Here is a 15,836-nt window from a genome sequence, read left to right as displayed (position 1 = left end):
TCTAAAAGTTGTGTTATTAATAATGGTCATTTGTCATAATCCTTTAGTTTGAGTAGAGGCTGTCGTCAAGGTGATCCTTTGTCACCTTATATATTCATAATTGGGGTGGAACTGTTAGCATTATCATTAAAGCCAAATAACAGTGTTAGAGGTATCGCTATAAAAGGTAACCAGTTTCTACTTGGGCAATGTGCTGATGATGCTTATCTCCTACTTGATGGTAAATGTCAGTCACTATACACTGCTGTTCAGATACTGCAAGATCTCGCTTGTGTATCAGGATTAAAAATAAATTTACAAAAATCCTGTGGATTGGTATTAAGAAATACTCCAATGACAGAAATATCCTTAATTGAATATAAACTGGTCTTCTGCAAATTTTGAATTGCTGGGTTTAGTATTTACATTAAACCTTTTAAAAATGTGGAACAAATAAATCATGATAACAAACTCTGTCAGATAAACAAATTTCTAAGATACTGAACTTGTCGAGAACTTACTTTAATTGGACGTATCACTTTCATAAAAACACTCATATTACCCAAATTTGCACATCTGTTTTCGACACTTCCAAACCCGTCTAAATCTTTTATTACTAAGTTAAACAAAATCTTGTTTGTTTTATATGGAATTTCAAGAAAAGAATTAAACGTGACACTCTGATTTCATATAAGGAAAATGGAGGTTTAACATGACGCATGTTTTATCTTTTATTAAATATTTGAAAGTGAAATGGAATAGGAGAATATTTGAGGATACTAGGAAATTTTGAAAACCTTACTAAAGAAAATATTGCCATTCGAAATTGATTTGTTATATGAGCGTGACAGTCGTAAAATGAATGAAGCAGGAGAACAAATTAAAAACCCTTTTTGGAAAGATCTGATAGCAGCTTTATCACAAATACAAAATGAGCCTGATACCCTTGCATAATACTTAGGTAAAAGCTTGGTCAATTTTGTTCCGATTAAAAAGATTAAGTTTTTGTAACATATGGAAAGGGCAACAAAGTCTTGGTACAGTCGGTGATCTATTTCAAAATGGTACAGTAAGAGAATATCATGATATGGATAATATCCCTTATTTAGATTTTATTAAGGACTATGCCGTAGTAAATAAAATCGACAGACATTTGAAACAAGTTTATTCTATTGAATGGAATGAAACTGTAACACCATCCAGGAAAACAGATATTATTTCACTTTTATTGTGTAAAACTAAATAGAAGTTTATCTTCTGGATATTTGTTGAACCTAATGTGAGAAAACCGATTAGTCAAGACAAATGGAAATATGATTTTGATAGTGATGATTTTATTTGGTGTGATGTGTATGCAGATGCATTTAACTCTTCAATGGAAACAACATTACAAACATTTCAAAATAAGATTAATCAGAGAATTCTTACAACAAATGATGTATTAGTAAAAATGAAACTATCTAATAACAGACATTGAATATTTTGTAACAGGGAACCAGAAACTTTAAGGCATTTGTTTTCGCAATGTTATTATGTACAAAGATTATTTGAACAGTTTATTGCTTGGTACAACGAACATAACAACACACAGCCTTTCTATAATTTTAACGATCAAGATATCATTCTGGGAAATCCAAAGTTTGGATTTTATCAAATCATTTACTTATTTTGCTTAAACAGCCTATATACTATTGTCGTATGAAAGGTTCCATTCTAAATTTCGGAGGATGTTTGATTTTTTTTTGCAAACACTTTGACAATGGAAAAAAATCGGGGGGGGGGGGGGGGGGGATCTACACAAAAACAAAGGGGGGCGTTTGAGCAATCTCTTCACACAAGGTTTTGAATTTCATGATATTGGAAAGTTATATTAACTCTACTCATTCAGTTCGTCACCTTTTCATAATTATTATTATCTTTCGATGTGGGGGAGGGGGTGTAAACGCTCTACTGCTCACATGGGAGGGTCCCTCTTCCTCTAGATCTACGATATAAATTCATTTCGATTAATGAAAGGCTTGCCACATTAATCAAATACGAAAAACATATGAATGAATGAATGAATGATAAGTACATTTCATAAGCATACATATTTGAGGTCAGAGAGTAGTTAGAAAGGAAGAGTAGAATGAAACTAATGCAATGAATTTAAGCCTAAGGATGTTTTGATTGGGATGAAAGATATGTATGATGTGTGAGAGCCCCCCTGTGAGGGGACATTGTTTATACACTGTATATGAAGGCTGATCTCAAGGCCCCAACCTTGGTAGCCTTCAACTTATAGAGATATATATAGGGAATAAAGAATGTGTTTTAAATAAACTTTATTTGGGTAAAAAAAAGACAGTATTCCGTATTTGCATATTACAGAGTTAGCTCCCTTTTGTGAGCACAATTCACGTCTTTTTTTCGAAAATTATGACTTTACGCTCGAAAACACATGACGTCATAATCAATGCCATCCCATAAGGGCAGATAACTCTGTAATATGCAAATGCAGAATACACTGTAAGCTCCTTACATGCATGTTTGAAATAATCAGCGTTATGACACGACCCTGTTATATCATCCTAATTCTTTAAATTGTGTTTGTATATAATGACTCTATTAAGGTCTGTTTATTATTCATTTAATAAGCAAATTTAGTTATGATTTGCACGCCTCGCGTCATCTACGCAATTCAGTATGCATTTTTGTATGTCGATGAAATAAGCATAGCAAAATGTTTTTTTCAACCTACCATTGTATACTTACTTATATCTAAATAAGGTGGGACTAACCTTTATTTTTTTAGACTTTACTTAATAAAAGCAAAATAATTTTCTTTTCTTTACCTTGAAATGCAAATGGAAACTTTAATTATAAACACTGTACATCAAATTTTGGAGTCATAGAAATTATTTTAACTTGCATATAATGTCACTGGCTAAGTGTTCTGTCCAAAGTCCAAAACGAATGCCACAGAAGCCACTTTAAAAACGCATTCTAAATTTACAAAATGAAGATTTGAGAAAAAATGTTGATCTACAATGACAGAGGATATTTAGAGCAAAATGTAAAACAACTGAAACGTGTACATGGTAATAATATGGTGACTTATAAATATTCTATCGCTGCTATGCAAAAACATACAAGGTTTAAAGTTAAAATGAAATCCAAACCAAGTAGCGTTGATGATGATGATAAAATGGTGACCAACGATATTTTTGTCATATAAAAACAGTTTTTTTTTTGCTAAAACTCAAAAAATCAAAACTTCTTAGATTCGATAAATAAAAGCTTTTATGCAATTCACATTTTAAGGCACTCTGTATTATATATAAGCGACAATTTAGGCGAGCAAAAAGAAAACAATCTCATTAAAATCTTTATTACACAAATTGTAAATTTTGTTCTCTTTGGAACAAGCATGCCGAGTGTGATTTATAAATGAAACATAATCTATTGCTCAGCTACTGAAATTTGAATATCATAGTATATAATATGACTAGCACATGTTGCATACTAAGCCTACTCGTGTCAAAATATGTAAGGTGATGGGGATTAGGTATCTAACCATGCATTAAACACGATTTATACAAATGTAATAATGAAAAAACATTTCGTTCTGCGTTTAAGTATTTTGATAGCGTTCAATGGCAGGGTATCAGGTATCAAATATCTATATACACTGAATAAAAAATTCTTACAAAGCTCAAGCGAAATTGTATTCAATTATATTACATTTACATTCCTTGCCGAGTAAAAATAAGATAGTATTTGCTTTGTCTGTTTCGATCTGAATTTAATGCATTATTAGTCGAGTTTAGGGTGATGGGGCTTAGATATCTTACTCTGCAATAAAAACGATTTATGCCTATGTAATAATGAAAAAAACAGTGTGTACTGCGATTAAGTAGAGTGATGGGGCTAAGATATCTAGACAAGCAATAAACACGATTTATACTATTATAATTCAAATTTGTTTGTTACAAGCATTTTCATTGGCTTAAAATTACACTTTATCAAACCATAAAGGAAAAATTGGCGTCTCTGTTTGTAACGTCGCTTGTGATTGGCTGGGATGACGGTGTAATGATTTCATAGACAAAGTGAAGAGATTATCTTTAGTAAATAGAATTATAATGATTGATTTGAATATATTTTTTTATGTTATGGAGATATAACACAAAAATCTGAGTGTACTCTCATCATAAAACGCTTCGAGGTTACACTGAGTACACTCAGATATTTACGTTACATCTCCATAACAAAAAAAAATCTATTCAAGTTAATCCTTAAGTAATAATACAAAAACGTTTCGTTCTGCGTTTACTAATATAATAATAATAGCTGAATATACTCATAAAGTAAGTAGATGTTTATACTTACTGTAGTTCAATGTCACGTGCATAAATCCAATCAGCATAACAATTAAAACAAAAAACAGAAAAACATTTTGATATGAACGTCTTGTAAGAAACGACATCTCATATAAGTATATTATTCCCTCCCGTCTATTGAAACTATACACTGAAACTGACTTATTTAATAGGATTGTCCAGACAAACCACTGTATAAGTACGTATTGATATTTTTGGAGGCTGAGTTTACATGACACATATATCTTCGTGTTTCGGATAAAACTACTGAAGCATGCTAAGCTGTTGACTATAACATAAAATCAATTATTGTCATTTTTTTTTTTATTTAGTGTGAATAATATTTATTTTCCTATCGATAAAGCTATAACAAATTTCAGGCGATGACTGTTTGTAAGTAAAAAAGGATTTTAAAAAAGAGTAAGAGACAGTTATGTTCGGAAGGTAAATCTAACGACTTTCAACTACAGAGAGGAGTCCAAAGAGGGGGATTCTATAATCACTATTGTTTCTTAAATCATAACGTTTATTTTCAGCTATTGTGAGTAGTAAAAGTTCGGGTGGTAAAAATTCGTAATCATATGTTGAATGATTTTGCATTTTGTTAAAAAAGGTTGTAGTTTTCTTCTTTTATGACGGTTCGAAAGAGTATCTAGACCTGATTCACAAGTAAATTTGAATTTTTGCATAAGATGGAATGCCTTTAATTATAATACGAGCTGCTTCCCTTTGAAATTTCTCATTTCACATTCATATAGGCTACATCCATTCTATAACTCACAACTGTAAATATAAAACGGCCAAAATAAATATTTTAGATATTATTGATTGAGATACAATAGAATAATTTCAGTCGTCGTTTAAAATTGATTTTTTCCCTTTCTGATGGATATTGACTTTACATGGTCTCCCCACTAGCTACTTGGCATAATATGAAAAGTAACTACCGAGTGACATTAACAGACAAGCAGTAAAAAGATTCCATCAAAACTCAATAGAGTTGGAGATACATGTAAATACTATCTCGGCTTTTTCGTAATTTTTTAATGCAACTAGTCAGGTTTTCGACAACACATTAAAATATTCCAAATCAGAAAGGTTTCAATTTCAATGTCCGCAAAGAGACGAGCAGCTGATTCAAGATCCTTTGCAATGCCATATATATAAATAAAAAAGAGAATAGGGTCAAGAAAAGATCCTAGGAGATCCCCTGCTAAAAGACCTACATGACATGAATTCTTTATAATGTTCGATCCAATTATTTCTCCTCAATTCTTCACAATGGGACTAATTCACGTACCACGTGGTACCTGATAACGTTTGTGCGGGACGATTGCTTCTATAATACTGTTTTCTGTCGTATGTAAGCAGAGCTTGTTAGACCGCCCACGGCGGAATTTCCAGACTTGTTCATATATGCGCGCACTTTCTTGTAGAAGATGTCCACTTCTCTCTCTCTCTCTCTCACTTCTCTCTCTCTCTCTCTCTCTCTCTTTTGTTTTTCGATTTTTCTGTGTCTTTTTGTTCTTTTAAGTTATAAATCACTATTCTATGTACACAGTTTCACATGTCCCACAGGCCAGGTCTTACGACTGTCCACGCCAACTAGCCTATCTGAGTGAGTTTTTTTTTTAGTTTAAAAACGCCTGTCGTATATCAACACTATGTCTTTTAGCCCATTAGCAAGTTTACTCGGAACAGCGAGAACTATCCTGCTAGATCCAATGCTTTTGACCATACTAGAGTTACAATGGGAATAGCATTAACCGCTAATGTCTTACTTATCTAAAAAGTATCTAAAAGCAGTCAGCTGTAAACTTTAGCGGCATGTTCTTCCAGTGGATATTGATTCTGGTCTATGTTTATTTTTTGGCATTCACGACATCCTCTGGTAGACTGTTCCAGTTGTTTGTATTCCTATTATAGAAGCAGTTCCTTCTACAATTGACTCTAATGCTCTGCCTTTTGAGTTTTTGCGTATGTCCTCTTGTTCTTGATCCCTTTCGATCTCAAACAAATAGTTTTTTTTTTTCAAAGAAATCGTTTTTTTTGCCCTCATTTGGGCGTTTTCTAGTGCGATGATGATCTTTTTTTGTATAGAGGGTTCCGAGTTGAACTGCTGTATTCTTTGATTAGTAGAATTAATTAATTTCATTGTAGCCAGAAACGTTTCCTTGTCCATATATTCAAACGTTCACATGACTATTTTTGTCATTATAGGACGCGATGTGGTTGTTGAATTTCATGTCTTTGTCAAAGATAACACCAAAGTCTTTTTCCTCAAACATTTTGAGGATCAATATCCGTTTGATTGGACGTCATGTTATAAGTTTCTTTCTGGTTTGATTGTCCAATATGTAGCTTTTTTAATTCCTGCGTTGAATTCCGTGTGCAAATTTTCTGACCAGTTGTTTAGTTTGCGAAGGTCGCATAGTATTTTTGTTCTATCCTCATCTGAAGGGTTCTTTCCTATTTTATCTCATACCTACACATGTAATACTGGCTAGTCTAGGGCAATATACTTGTGTCGCCTGAAGCTGTATTATATGGCTACCCATGCAATAAAGCCTCTTGACGTCACAGCGTCAATAAAATTACTACTTTCTCGGTGCAATTTGAAATTTTTTTCAGAAACTAGGCTGGGTTTACTTTAAATGATACAAACAACGGGATTTGCATTGAAAACAATTCCAGAGTAGAATTTGTAACCTAAATCAGAACTTTAAACAACCAAACCAACCACCAATATACCGGGAAATCTGACGGATTGAGTGTCTGTGTGGTGCCATCTCTTCTCTTAGTTAAATATTGGTAGTTTAGCATTTCTTAGGGAATAAGATATGGGAATGGTCATAGTATTTGTAGGGTAGGATTGTCGGCTGGGTCTACGCTGTTGTCTCTGTATCTGTATCTGTATTTTACTGAGCTGCCTTCAATACTGAAGATAGTTCTCAGGAGTAGCAGTAGCTGGATTTAGTCGCATTTTTATAGTTGTAAGCGAAAGTCCTTCACATCTGCAGATGTCACAGAGATATTACTTAAATTGTTTCACTCTCTGATTATGCTAGGGAGAAAAACTGTTTTAAATTCTTCACTATTGGAGGTGATCGTTTTGTAACATTTTGAATGTTTTTTGTACTGTTCTCGAGTTATTAGGAGTGGTGGAGTTCTCAGATGGGATTGCTACTAGGCAGTTGATGACCTTTTCCTCATACCTACACGTGTAATACTGGCTGATCCAGGGCAATACAATCATGTCGCCTGAGGATTCATTGCATGGCTACCCATGTAATAAACCCTCGTAACGTTACAGCGTCAACAAAGTTATTATTTTCTAGGTACACTTTTAACATTTTTTTCAGAAACAATGTTGGATTTACTTAAAACATACAAACAACGGGAATTGGGTTGAAAATATTACACAATTTTCATGTATGGAGAATTGACTTACATTCGCTTTTTCCCCTATTTATTTCAAAATGGCGGTAAGTCATTGCAGTAAATTTGCAATAAATCGCCGAGGTATGAGGTAAAAATACTCTTTCATATCTGTATATGAAAGATAGGGGTATTCTACCCGAGGGTCACAAGATGATGTAAAACCCAAGGGTTGCCGAGGTTTTTACAACAATATGTGATCCCGAGGGTAGTGAATATACTCGCCGTGGGCTTGACGTGTTGCCTTTTGTGTTTCTTGTTTGTGTGTCTTATACCGGTCCAATTCTTCAGTTTTTCCTGATTTTTTTAGCTTTTCTGAAGAGTTTGAATTTCTTTTTTATCTTAAATTTAACTGTACTGGTGATCCATCGTTTGTTTACTCTTTTGGATGATATTTTTGATGGGATATGGGTGTTCATAGCCTTAGTAATACCCAATTTAAATTTGGACCACACGTCCTCAACGTTTGTGGATGTTGACTTTGCAATTGATTGGCTAAGTGTATGGAGTTCATTAGATAGTGATTCCCAGTTAGCCCTTTTATAACTGAACACTTTTCTTCTTTTCGTATGATTATAGTGTGGCTGGATGTCAGAGTCCACTAATATACATGATGATCGGATATGCTGGGAACTGTTTGGCAGTTCTTCACAAGACTAGGCGTGTTACATAGATATAGGTCTAGGATGTTACCTTCACGCGTTGGAGAGTTCTGCATTTGATGAAGGTTATAGTCACTTATGATGTTAAGTACCTCTTGGTGTATCTGGTGTTGAGGTATACCTGGTGGGATAGATTGATTGTCCCAATTGGCGTGGGGTAGATTGAAATCGCCCGCCAGAATGAGTATGTTAGGATGTGATACCGCTTGGTGTATCTGGTGTTGGGGTATACCTGGTGGGATAGATTGATTGTCCCAATTGACGTGGGGTAGATTGAAATCGCCCCCCAGAATGAGTATGTAATCATCGGTGTTAATGTTCAAGTTCTCTATGAATTTTCGGACTTCGTTTACGGTGTCAATGTTCGAGCTCGGAGGACGATAAAAGGAACCGACAAGTATTGGTTTGCTTTTGCTGGGATTTAGTTTGGTCCACACAATTTCACAGTTGGCTGATGGTAAAAGCTCACTTGACGACATGTTATCTCTCATGGCTATAAACACTCCGCCGCCATATTTATTTCGGTCTTTACGGTATACTTGTTGCTGGAAATCATTGGGGAAAATCTCACTGTTACTTATTTCAGGTGTTAGCCAAGATTCGCTGCCTATTATGACGTCAGGCTTGGTGTAATTTACTAGATTATGAAAGGCCGCTGTCTTGTTTTTTATACTCTGACAATTTACTATTAATGTTCGTAAGTTTCCGCGCCGTTTGGATGGTAGAAAAGAGCTATCGTTCAATTTAGATGGCGATGATGTAAACATGCTCGAGTTTTGTCTCCTCAGTCGGGGACTACTAAACCTCGGTGGGCTGAATATGGAATCGGGTGAAGGAATTGATTCCAAATATGACGCCTTGCTACTGAAACTGTCTAGTACACTATACTGGTTGGAAAGTTTTAGCTCATAAGTATGGAATGTGAACGTCCATGTTTTGGATGTTACACTTACAGCACAACCACGATACATTGGATCTTTGTAGGAGCTCGATGTTACCTGAACTCGCTTCCAGACATGCCGAGTGATACCATATGTCACAATTGTCACAACAGATAGCTCTCTGGTGATCCCAAGTAACTGGATGTTCACAGTAACCACACGGGTAGGTGTTTGGGCCTGGATTGGTTTGGATATCGCCGCTTAGTATGAGTGCATCTTAAAATATATAATTAACTGTTAAAATTTGTTCTAATTCTACGTCATAATAAACATATAATAAATCCTATAATAAAGTTTCCGGATTTATAGAACACTGTCACAGTCGGGGTACTGTCACAATTTTGGTGAGCCTACCCTCACTTTTCCTATTCAAAACGCCGTGAGCATCAGACGCCGGCGAAATATGCACGCCTTGAAATGCCGTTGCCTTTTCTCGCTGGCGAGTAATCGCCAATTTAACGTTGTTGACGCAGTAAATTGGGAAAATTGAAGGGATATGGTGATTTTATAAGAAAGCTATCGCATCTGATTGTGTAACTAATGTCGTACAGTGCCTAAAACCGTCACAAACACACTGTACAATGCAGCGAAAACCCCTACATCTAAAGTTCGTTAGTCCAGACATTCCACACATATCCTATCTTAAACATGAATGAAATTAGAAAGATGAGTAATCAATAAACTGCAGAAAATTGCTATATTTACACTTATTTAAAAATATCGTCTGTATTGACAGTGGAAAACATCGACATCTCTGTTGTTATGAAGAACGCTCGCTTCGCGCGCCACCGGAAACTGTCGTTACGCCAGAAATGCAAGGAGCCGTCACTCATGGCCGTGAAAAACCGTTTTGGTTCCCCACGGTGATAAAGCTAATACGTTTTAGAAAAAGGGACACATAAATCATAAAAAGTTCATGCTTATTACATTTCCCGATTTGTTTTTATTAAGATGGACATTATTTGTCGTTTTAGAAATCAGGGAAACATGTCAGCTTTTTGATATCGATCACGTTGGCAAAATATCAACAGACGAAATAGCAAATGTCCTTGACAATCTTGGAATGTCGACCAACAAGAAGATGATTGATTACGTCATCAAGAGGCTAGATGCTGACGGTAAATTTACCTCTGTGTATATTTTTAAAGCATAACGTTTGCGTTTGCAGATATTGTATTACACTATATCTGTCTGAAAATTTTAAAGTATACGAAATGATTAAAAGTATCTAAAAACTCGCAAAGTAAATGTCAAGTTTACGGAAAATGGTCAAATCGCTATTTTCACGGGACAATATCCCCACCATTTTGAATGATATATATACCTTTAAAACGCACTACTATCGTACACATTGTTTTTTATCTTCTTCTAAAATGACGTTTCTCATCTTCTTAACATCTTCCTCACTGGTTTATGTTTTGAACGATTTGAACGTTCGTTTCCCTAGAGGAAAGGCTTTGGAGTTTGTCACATGGCCAAGGCATACCATACTCCATATAGAGACCGCAGAACCAAATGATTTCCCATAGACGACAATGTTAACGTTTGCCACTGTCCAGATTAAATTAAGTTTTCAAAACTGGTCATCCATCACTAATTTTTAAGGTCATTTCACATACCTACGAATAAAAAAATAAGATATATCACCTTACTAAACATTTAAGTGGGGGATGCCAAACATTGTCCAAAAGTTTCATAAAATTCCAATCTTCATTACCCCCCCCCCTGTCAGAAACAGACTTGACAAAATTTCAAAATTTCTTAACATATTTTACAGCTACATGTATTGCCCAGCCCACAAATTAAACATTTGGAACTGATCCGCCCTGAATACCCAATCAACAGCCTCCGAAACATTCACTATGAAATATTGTGCCCATAATGGGATTTCCATTAATCTATTTTTGGGTTGATTCTGCGGTCTCTAAAAGCGTCCCTAAAAGCGTGGTTTTCCAAAATACACAATTAAATAGAGCATGGGACACATTGCATACAGAGGATACCGTCCTAAGTTTTTAGGGATACTTACAACAGCATGCTAAGCATAACCAGCCAGTCCACAAGGTTTCAGCGACGGATTTGATGTTGTAGATAATGGCACAGTTGACTATGAAGAATTTGAGGATTTTATCACCAAGAGCGGCTTCCTACAGTCCCTCCCGGATGAGACGGATCAGGAAATGTTGGCAGCGTTCCAAATTCTGGATGCCGATCAAGACGGTTACATTACCAAGGAGGAGCTTACAGAATTCACGTCACGTGTCGGTAGGGTCTATTTATAGATCGTTTCATCTTGATTTTATTGTTGTCCAGTTGGCATTCATACTCCCATAATTTCCAATTGAATGCAGTTTAAAAAAAAATCTAATTTCGTAATGTTTATAAGGAAATATCTAGATATTTTGCCATTGTCATGAAAAAAAAAACCATGCCATTGTCGTCAAAGATGCCTCAGCCATTTTAACAGCCATTTGTCTGATTGCCTTTGAGGGTTAAAAAATAGGCGTATGGTATAGATATATTTTTTTTAAATAAATGTTATAACTTTATCAAATTTTATGCCACGGACCTTGCAAAGCGCTTTTATGACATGTTCTTTTTTTTCTTTTTTGTTTGTTTGTGTTATTTCGTAGTATTAAGATATAAATCATATTTAAAAAATGAACATATTATCAATTTACTTTGTTATGAAATTTCTGATATTTTTCTTAACAGCTTCTCTTATGGGTGTTCACAGGTGATAAGAAAACGGAAGCGGAAATTCAGGCAATAATAAGAGAGTCGGACACTAACAACGATGGCCGGATCAGCTACCAAGGTATAATAATACATGATAAATCACATGAAAAGAATTATTAAAATTAAAGAAAACATATTTGTGTTCAAGAATTCCATAGAAATAATGCTTCTTAATCTCTATTATATTCTGGTGGATTAATAAATACATCTTGACCCGACAAGACATGTTACTCCGGCAAGTTTACACAAATAATTCTCTAGCAATAAACACGCTGTTTATACTGACCGACATCAGTGATCTGACCTCGTTAATAACACTTGTTGACAATGAGTTTAGTTTTATTTTGCATATTACAGAGTTAGCTCCCTTGCGTGTAGGTATCGATTGTAACGTCATTATTTTGTGAGTGTAATTCACGTCATATTCTCCAAAATGTATGACGTTACGCTCGCAAACATATACCACATACAATCAATACCTACCCGCAAGGGCAGATAACTGTGTAATATGCAAATTAAAGTTCATTCAAGGACGGCCTCACTTAAGTATTGTGTTAGATTGGTTCGTGGGCAAAAATTCGACGTTACTATAACAGAGCCTTTATCGGTTTGAAGTAAAAATGTTGAAGGCCAACTTCAAAATTTAATAAAATGGGAATGTATAACGATATTGATAATTTTGTAGAATCGCAAGAGTTATTTGCTAACCTTTAATAAAACATTATCATCATAATTACCTTCTGAAAAGTTAAATTGCGATAAATTAAATGTTAATTATAATTTATATATTAAACGCGTCTTGATATTTTCCGCCGTCGTCCTAATTACCGCGCGTTAGTTGACTATACATTTAACTGCGTCAGACGGCAAAACAGCGAAATGAATATTCATTGTTAATTCGGTGTTGTAACCTCATCTTAGGACAGCATTATTTATTCTCTGATGTTGAAATTGGTTTTTTTAAACAAAAAAAAATTCGGAAAGACTGTAGGCCTTTAAAGATTTCATGTGACGCAATCATGTTCTGCAAATGCTTATTTCTTGTTTTTTATTATCTCTAAACTTCTTTTTCAGAATTCGTGAAACACATGGCTCCAAATCTCTAGGTAAACAGATGAAGCTGTTGTCAACTATACTTAACAAAAGCAGCTACGTGCGTTATCGGATGGTATGACAAAAATGTGTTATATTTCAAAATAGCAAACAGAGTGCGAGTCAGCATGTGATACCAGAAGACAACAGGATCCAGAAATACCCGGATGGGTTAGAAAATTAGAATTACCATGTTGTGATGGAGGTTATGGACCTAGTCCGCTAAACCTGCCTATATTATTACGCTTCCACCCTTAATATATTTAGCAAAAAAGTCTAATAATATAGGCAGGTTTAGCGACTACTATGGACCATGACAAAGCTGAAAACGCCGTTATTACATTATGTTTACCATGCCAATAAACGCTTTTAGAGTGTGATTATCCAATCAGCTAAGCCCATTCGAATCACATGATGCGCATGAGCATATATTATAAAGCAAGGCTGATTGGTTATATGGGATGTGAAGATAAAGTTACATTGTGATCAGTGCGTGATGCGGTTGAAATTGTCTCGCAAAACGTAAGTAAGCGTGAATAAGCATGAGTAAGCGTGAGTAAGCGTGAGTAAGCGTGAGTAAGCGTGAGTAAGCGTGAGTACTTGAACTAGGCTTTTTAACAGTGAATGTGACTGGATTTGAACAGATTGCGCGATTTATCATGAAATCTAATCGGTATGTCGTGTTCAAAACAAAACGCATTTGTGAGTTATTCCTGTGTGAGAGTATTTAATGAATGAGCATGAATAATAATCACGTTTATCTCGAACTATGCTTTCTAGAGTGAGTGTGTAGTGATATAAAAGGATAAGGCGGTTATCATGAACTTTGATCCGTATGTCGAGTTCAAGGCAAAATGTGAGGTTAATACTATGTAAGATTACCAAAAAGTATGAGATATGAGTTTTTGTTCTTATTCGACCTTAGTGATATCCACTTTTTAGATGACAGGACCTGGAGTTATTTATTAAGTTTTTTGCCGTGTTATTAAGATGAAAGTGCATTAATTAAGTTTTTAATCTGTATTCCGAATTTGCATATTACAGAGTTATCTGCACTTTGCGAGTAGATATTGGTTTGTGACGTCATGTGTTTGCGAGCGTAACGTCATACGTTTCGGAGAAAACGACGTGAATTGCACTCACAAAACAATGACGTAACAATCGATACCTACCCGCAAGGGAGCTAACTCTGTAATATGCAAAGACGGAATACGTTACCTTGATTCAGAATAAGAACACGTTTTGACCAGGTTTGGCTGTGAGAAAGTGACGAAATGTCGGTCCCACAAGTTAGATTTAATATGGATCATAATCATATCATAACAACACACAAGTAATGTGTAAAGTGGAACATGGGACTAATTCACGTACCACGTGATATTTGATAACGTTTGTGCGGAACTTTTATTTCTAATAGTGATTGAATGACGTCAAATGATGATACCCTGCGCTAACATCATCAAGATTACAAAGAGTTACGTTCCATCACCACCAGAGATACTAGCCCCGTACATATGGTATCGGATATCATGTGGTACGTGAATTAGTAGTATTACATATATGTAGCACATTTTAATAGGAAGATGTTAAGTACGCGAGTTAAGTGTCTGGTATGAAGCGTGAGTTACTGCTTTTTCGGGTACTAATGTGCTATTAGGTTTTAAAAACGATGTACTTGTTGTGTGCGAGTGTGTCAACTTAGTTGGATTAAGATACCGTGCGCGTTATCTTCTGTTCTTAGGGTCAGTGCGATTAAAAATCGTACATGAAAGTGTTCAAATATCTAACATTTTATCCGTATAAAGTCTGATTAAGTGACATTCAAGCTAGATGTATAATAAAATACGCATTTTCATGTTTATTGAAAGAACTTAACATCCATTATATATTTATTAACGTTGCATATTTAATATAAAACAAATAAAATGAAGCATAACAAACAGACCAATAGTGTATGCCTCATTATTACGTTTTCAACGTTTAAGAGAATGATATGCATCAATATACAAATAATGACGCATCTAGCCTATTGATGACGTCATCAATGAAATAAAAAGGAAAAAACAGCTTGTTTTATAAGATATATGCTATAATGATAATTTTGAATTTCTAAACATTATGAAAACAATAAGTGTATAAAATCAACTTTTATGATTTGTAAATACGAAAATTTCGAGTTTCTGTGATATTGTCTAGTTTGGCAATTCTATGGGTTCCTAACACTTTTTACAGTATGCATACCAGTCGGTACTCTATTAGTAATGATGGACGTTGTTGTCTTTCTACACCAATGACGTTTTTGCGGGTAAGTATCCATTGTGACGTCATTATGTAACAATTGTGAGCGAAATCGTGACGTATTCTCTGAAAACACATGATGCCACAATTAATACCTTTCCGAAAGGACAGATAACTCTTTTTATATATAATATACAAACACCGCATAAGGACGGCACTACTACATGGCGCTGAATGGGACAGACGTGGTTACAATCAACCATCGACCGAGAGTCTATAAGCTAAGAGAGCTTCTCAATCTTGTCTTCACTCTAAAGAAATCAAGTTTAATGAAGATATAAACAATTGCAATCTAATTAAAATTCGATGTTAATTATCTACTCCGT

General features: G+C 34.9%; 1 protein-coding gene across 1 annotated transcript; it reads left to right on the top strand.

Moving 5' to 3' along the window:
* The first annotated feature begins 10,381 nt into the window (after positions 1-10,381).
* Positions 10,382-14,264, top strand: LOC138309344 (calmodulin-like). The gene is made up of 4 exons (XM_069250522.1): positions 10,382-10,499; positions 11,473-11,646; positions 12,119-12,199; positions 13,195-14,264. The coding sequence occupies exons 1-4, from the start codon at positions 10,445-10,447 to the stop codon at positions 13,224-13,226; spliced, it is 342 nt and encodes a 113-aa protein (XP_069106623.1). The 5' UTR covers positions 10,382-10,444; the 3' UTR covers positions 13,227-14,264.
* The last annotated feature ends 1,572 nt before the right edge of the window (positions 14,265-15,836 follow it).

This window comes from Argopecten irradians, chromosome 15 (genome assembly GCF_041381155.1).
Source record: "Argopecten irradians isolate NY chromosome 15, Ai_NY, whole genome shotgun sequence".
NCBI lineage: Eukaryota > Metazoa > Mollusca > Bivalvia > Pectinida > Pectinidae > Argopecten > Argopecten irradians.
Note: the sequence above shows the minus strand (reverse complement) of the source record. Positions and strands in the feature narration are given on the sequence as shown.

Excerpts from the sequence above, each read along its gene's own strand:
- LOC138309344 (XM_069250522.1), top strand. The coding sequence starts at position 10,445 with ATGTCGACCAACAAGAAGATGATTGATTACGTCATCAAGAGGCTAGAT. Across the intron at positions 10,500-11,472 it reads CAAGAGGCTAGATGCTGACG|ATAATGGCACAGTTGACTAT; the intron begins GTAAATTTACCT and ends TTGATGTTGTAG. Across the intron at positions 11,647-12,118 it reads AGAATTCACGTCACGTGTCG|GTGATAAGAAAACGGAAGCG; the intron begins GTAGGGTCTATT and ends GGGTGTTCACAG.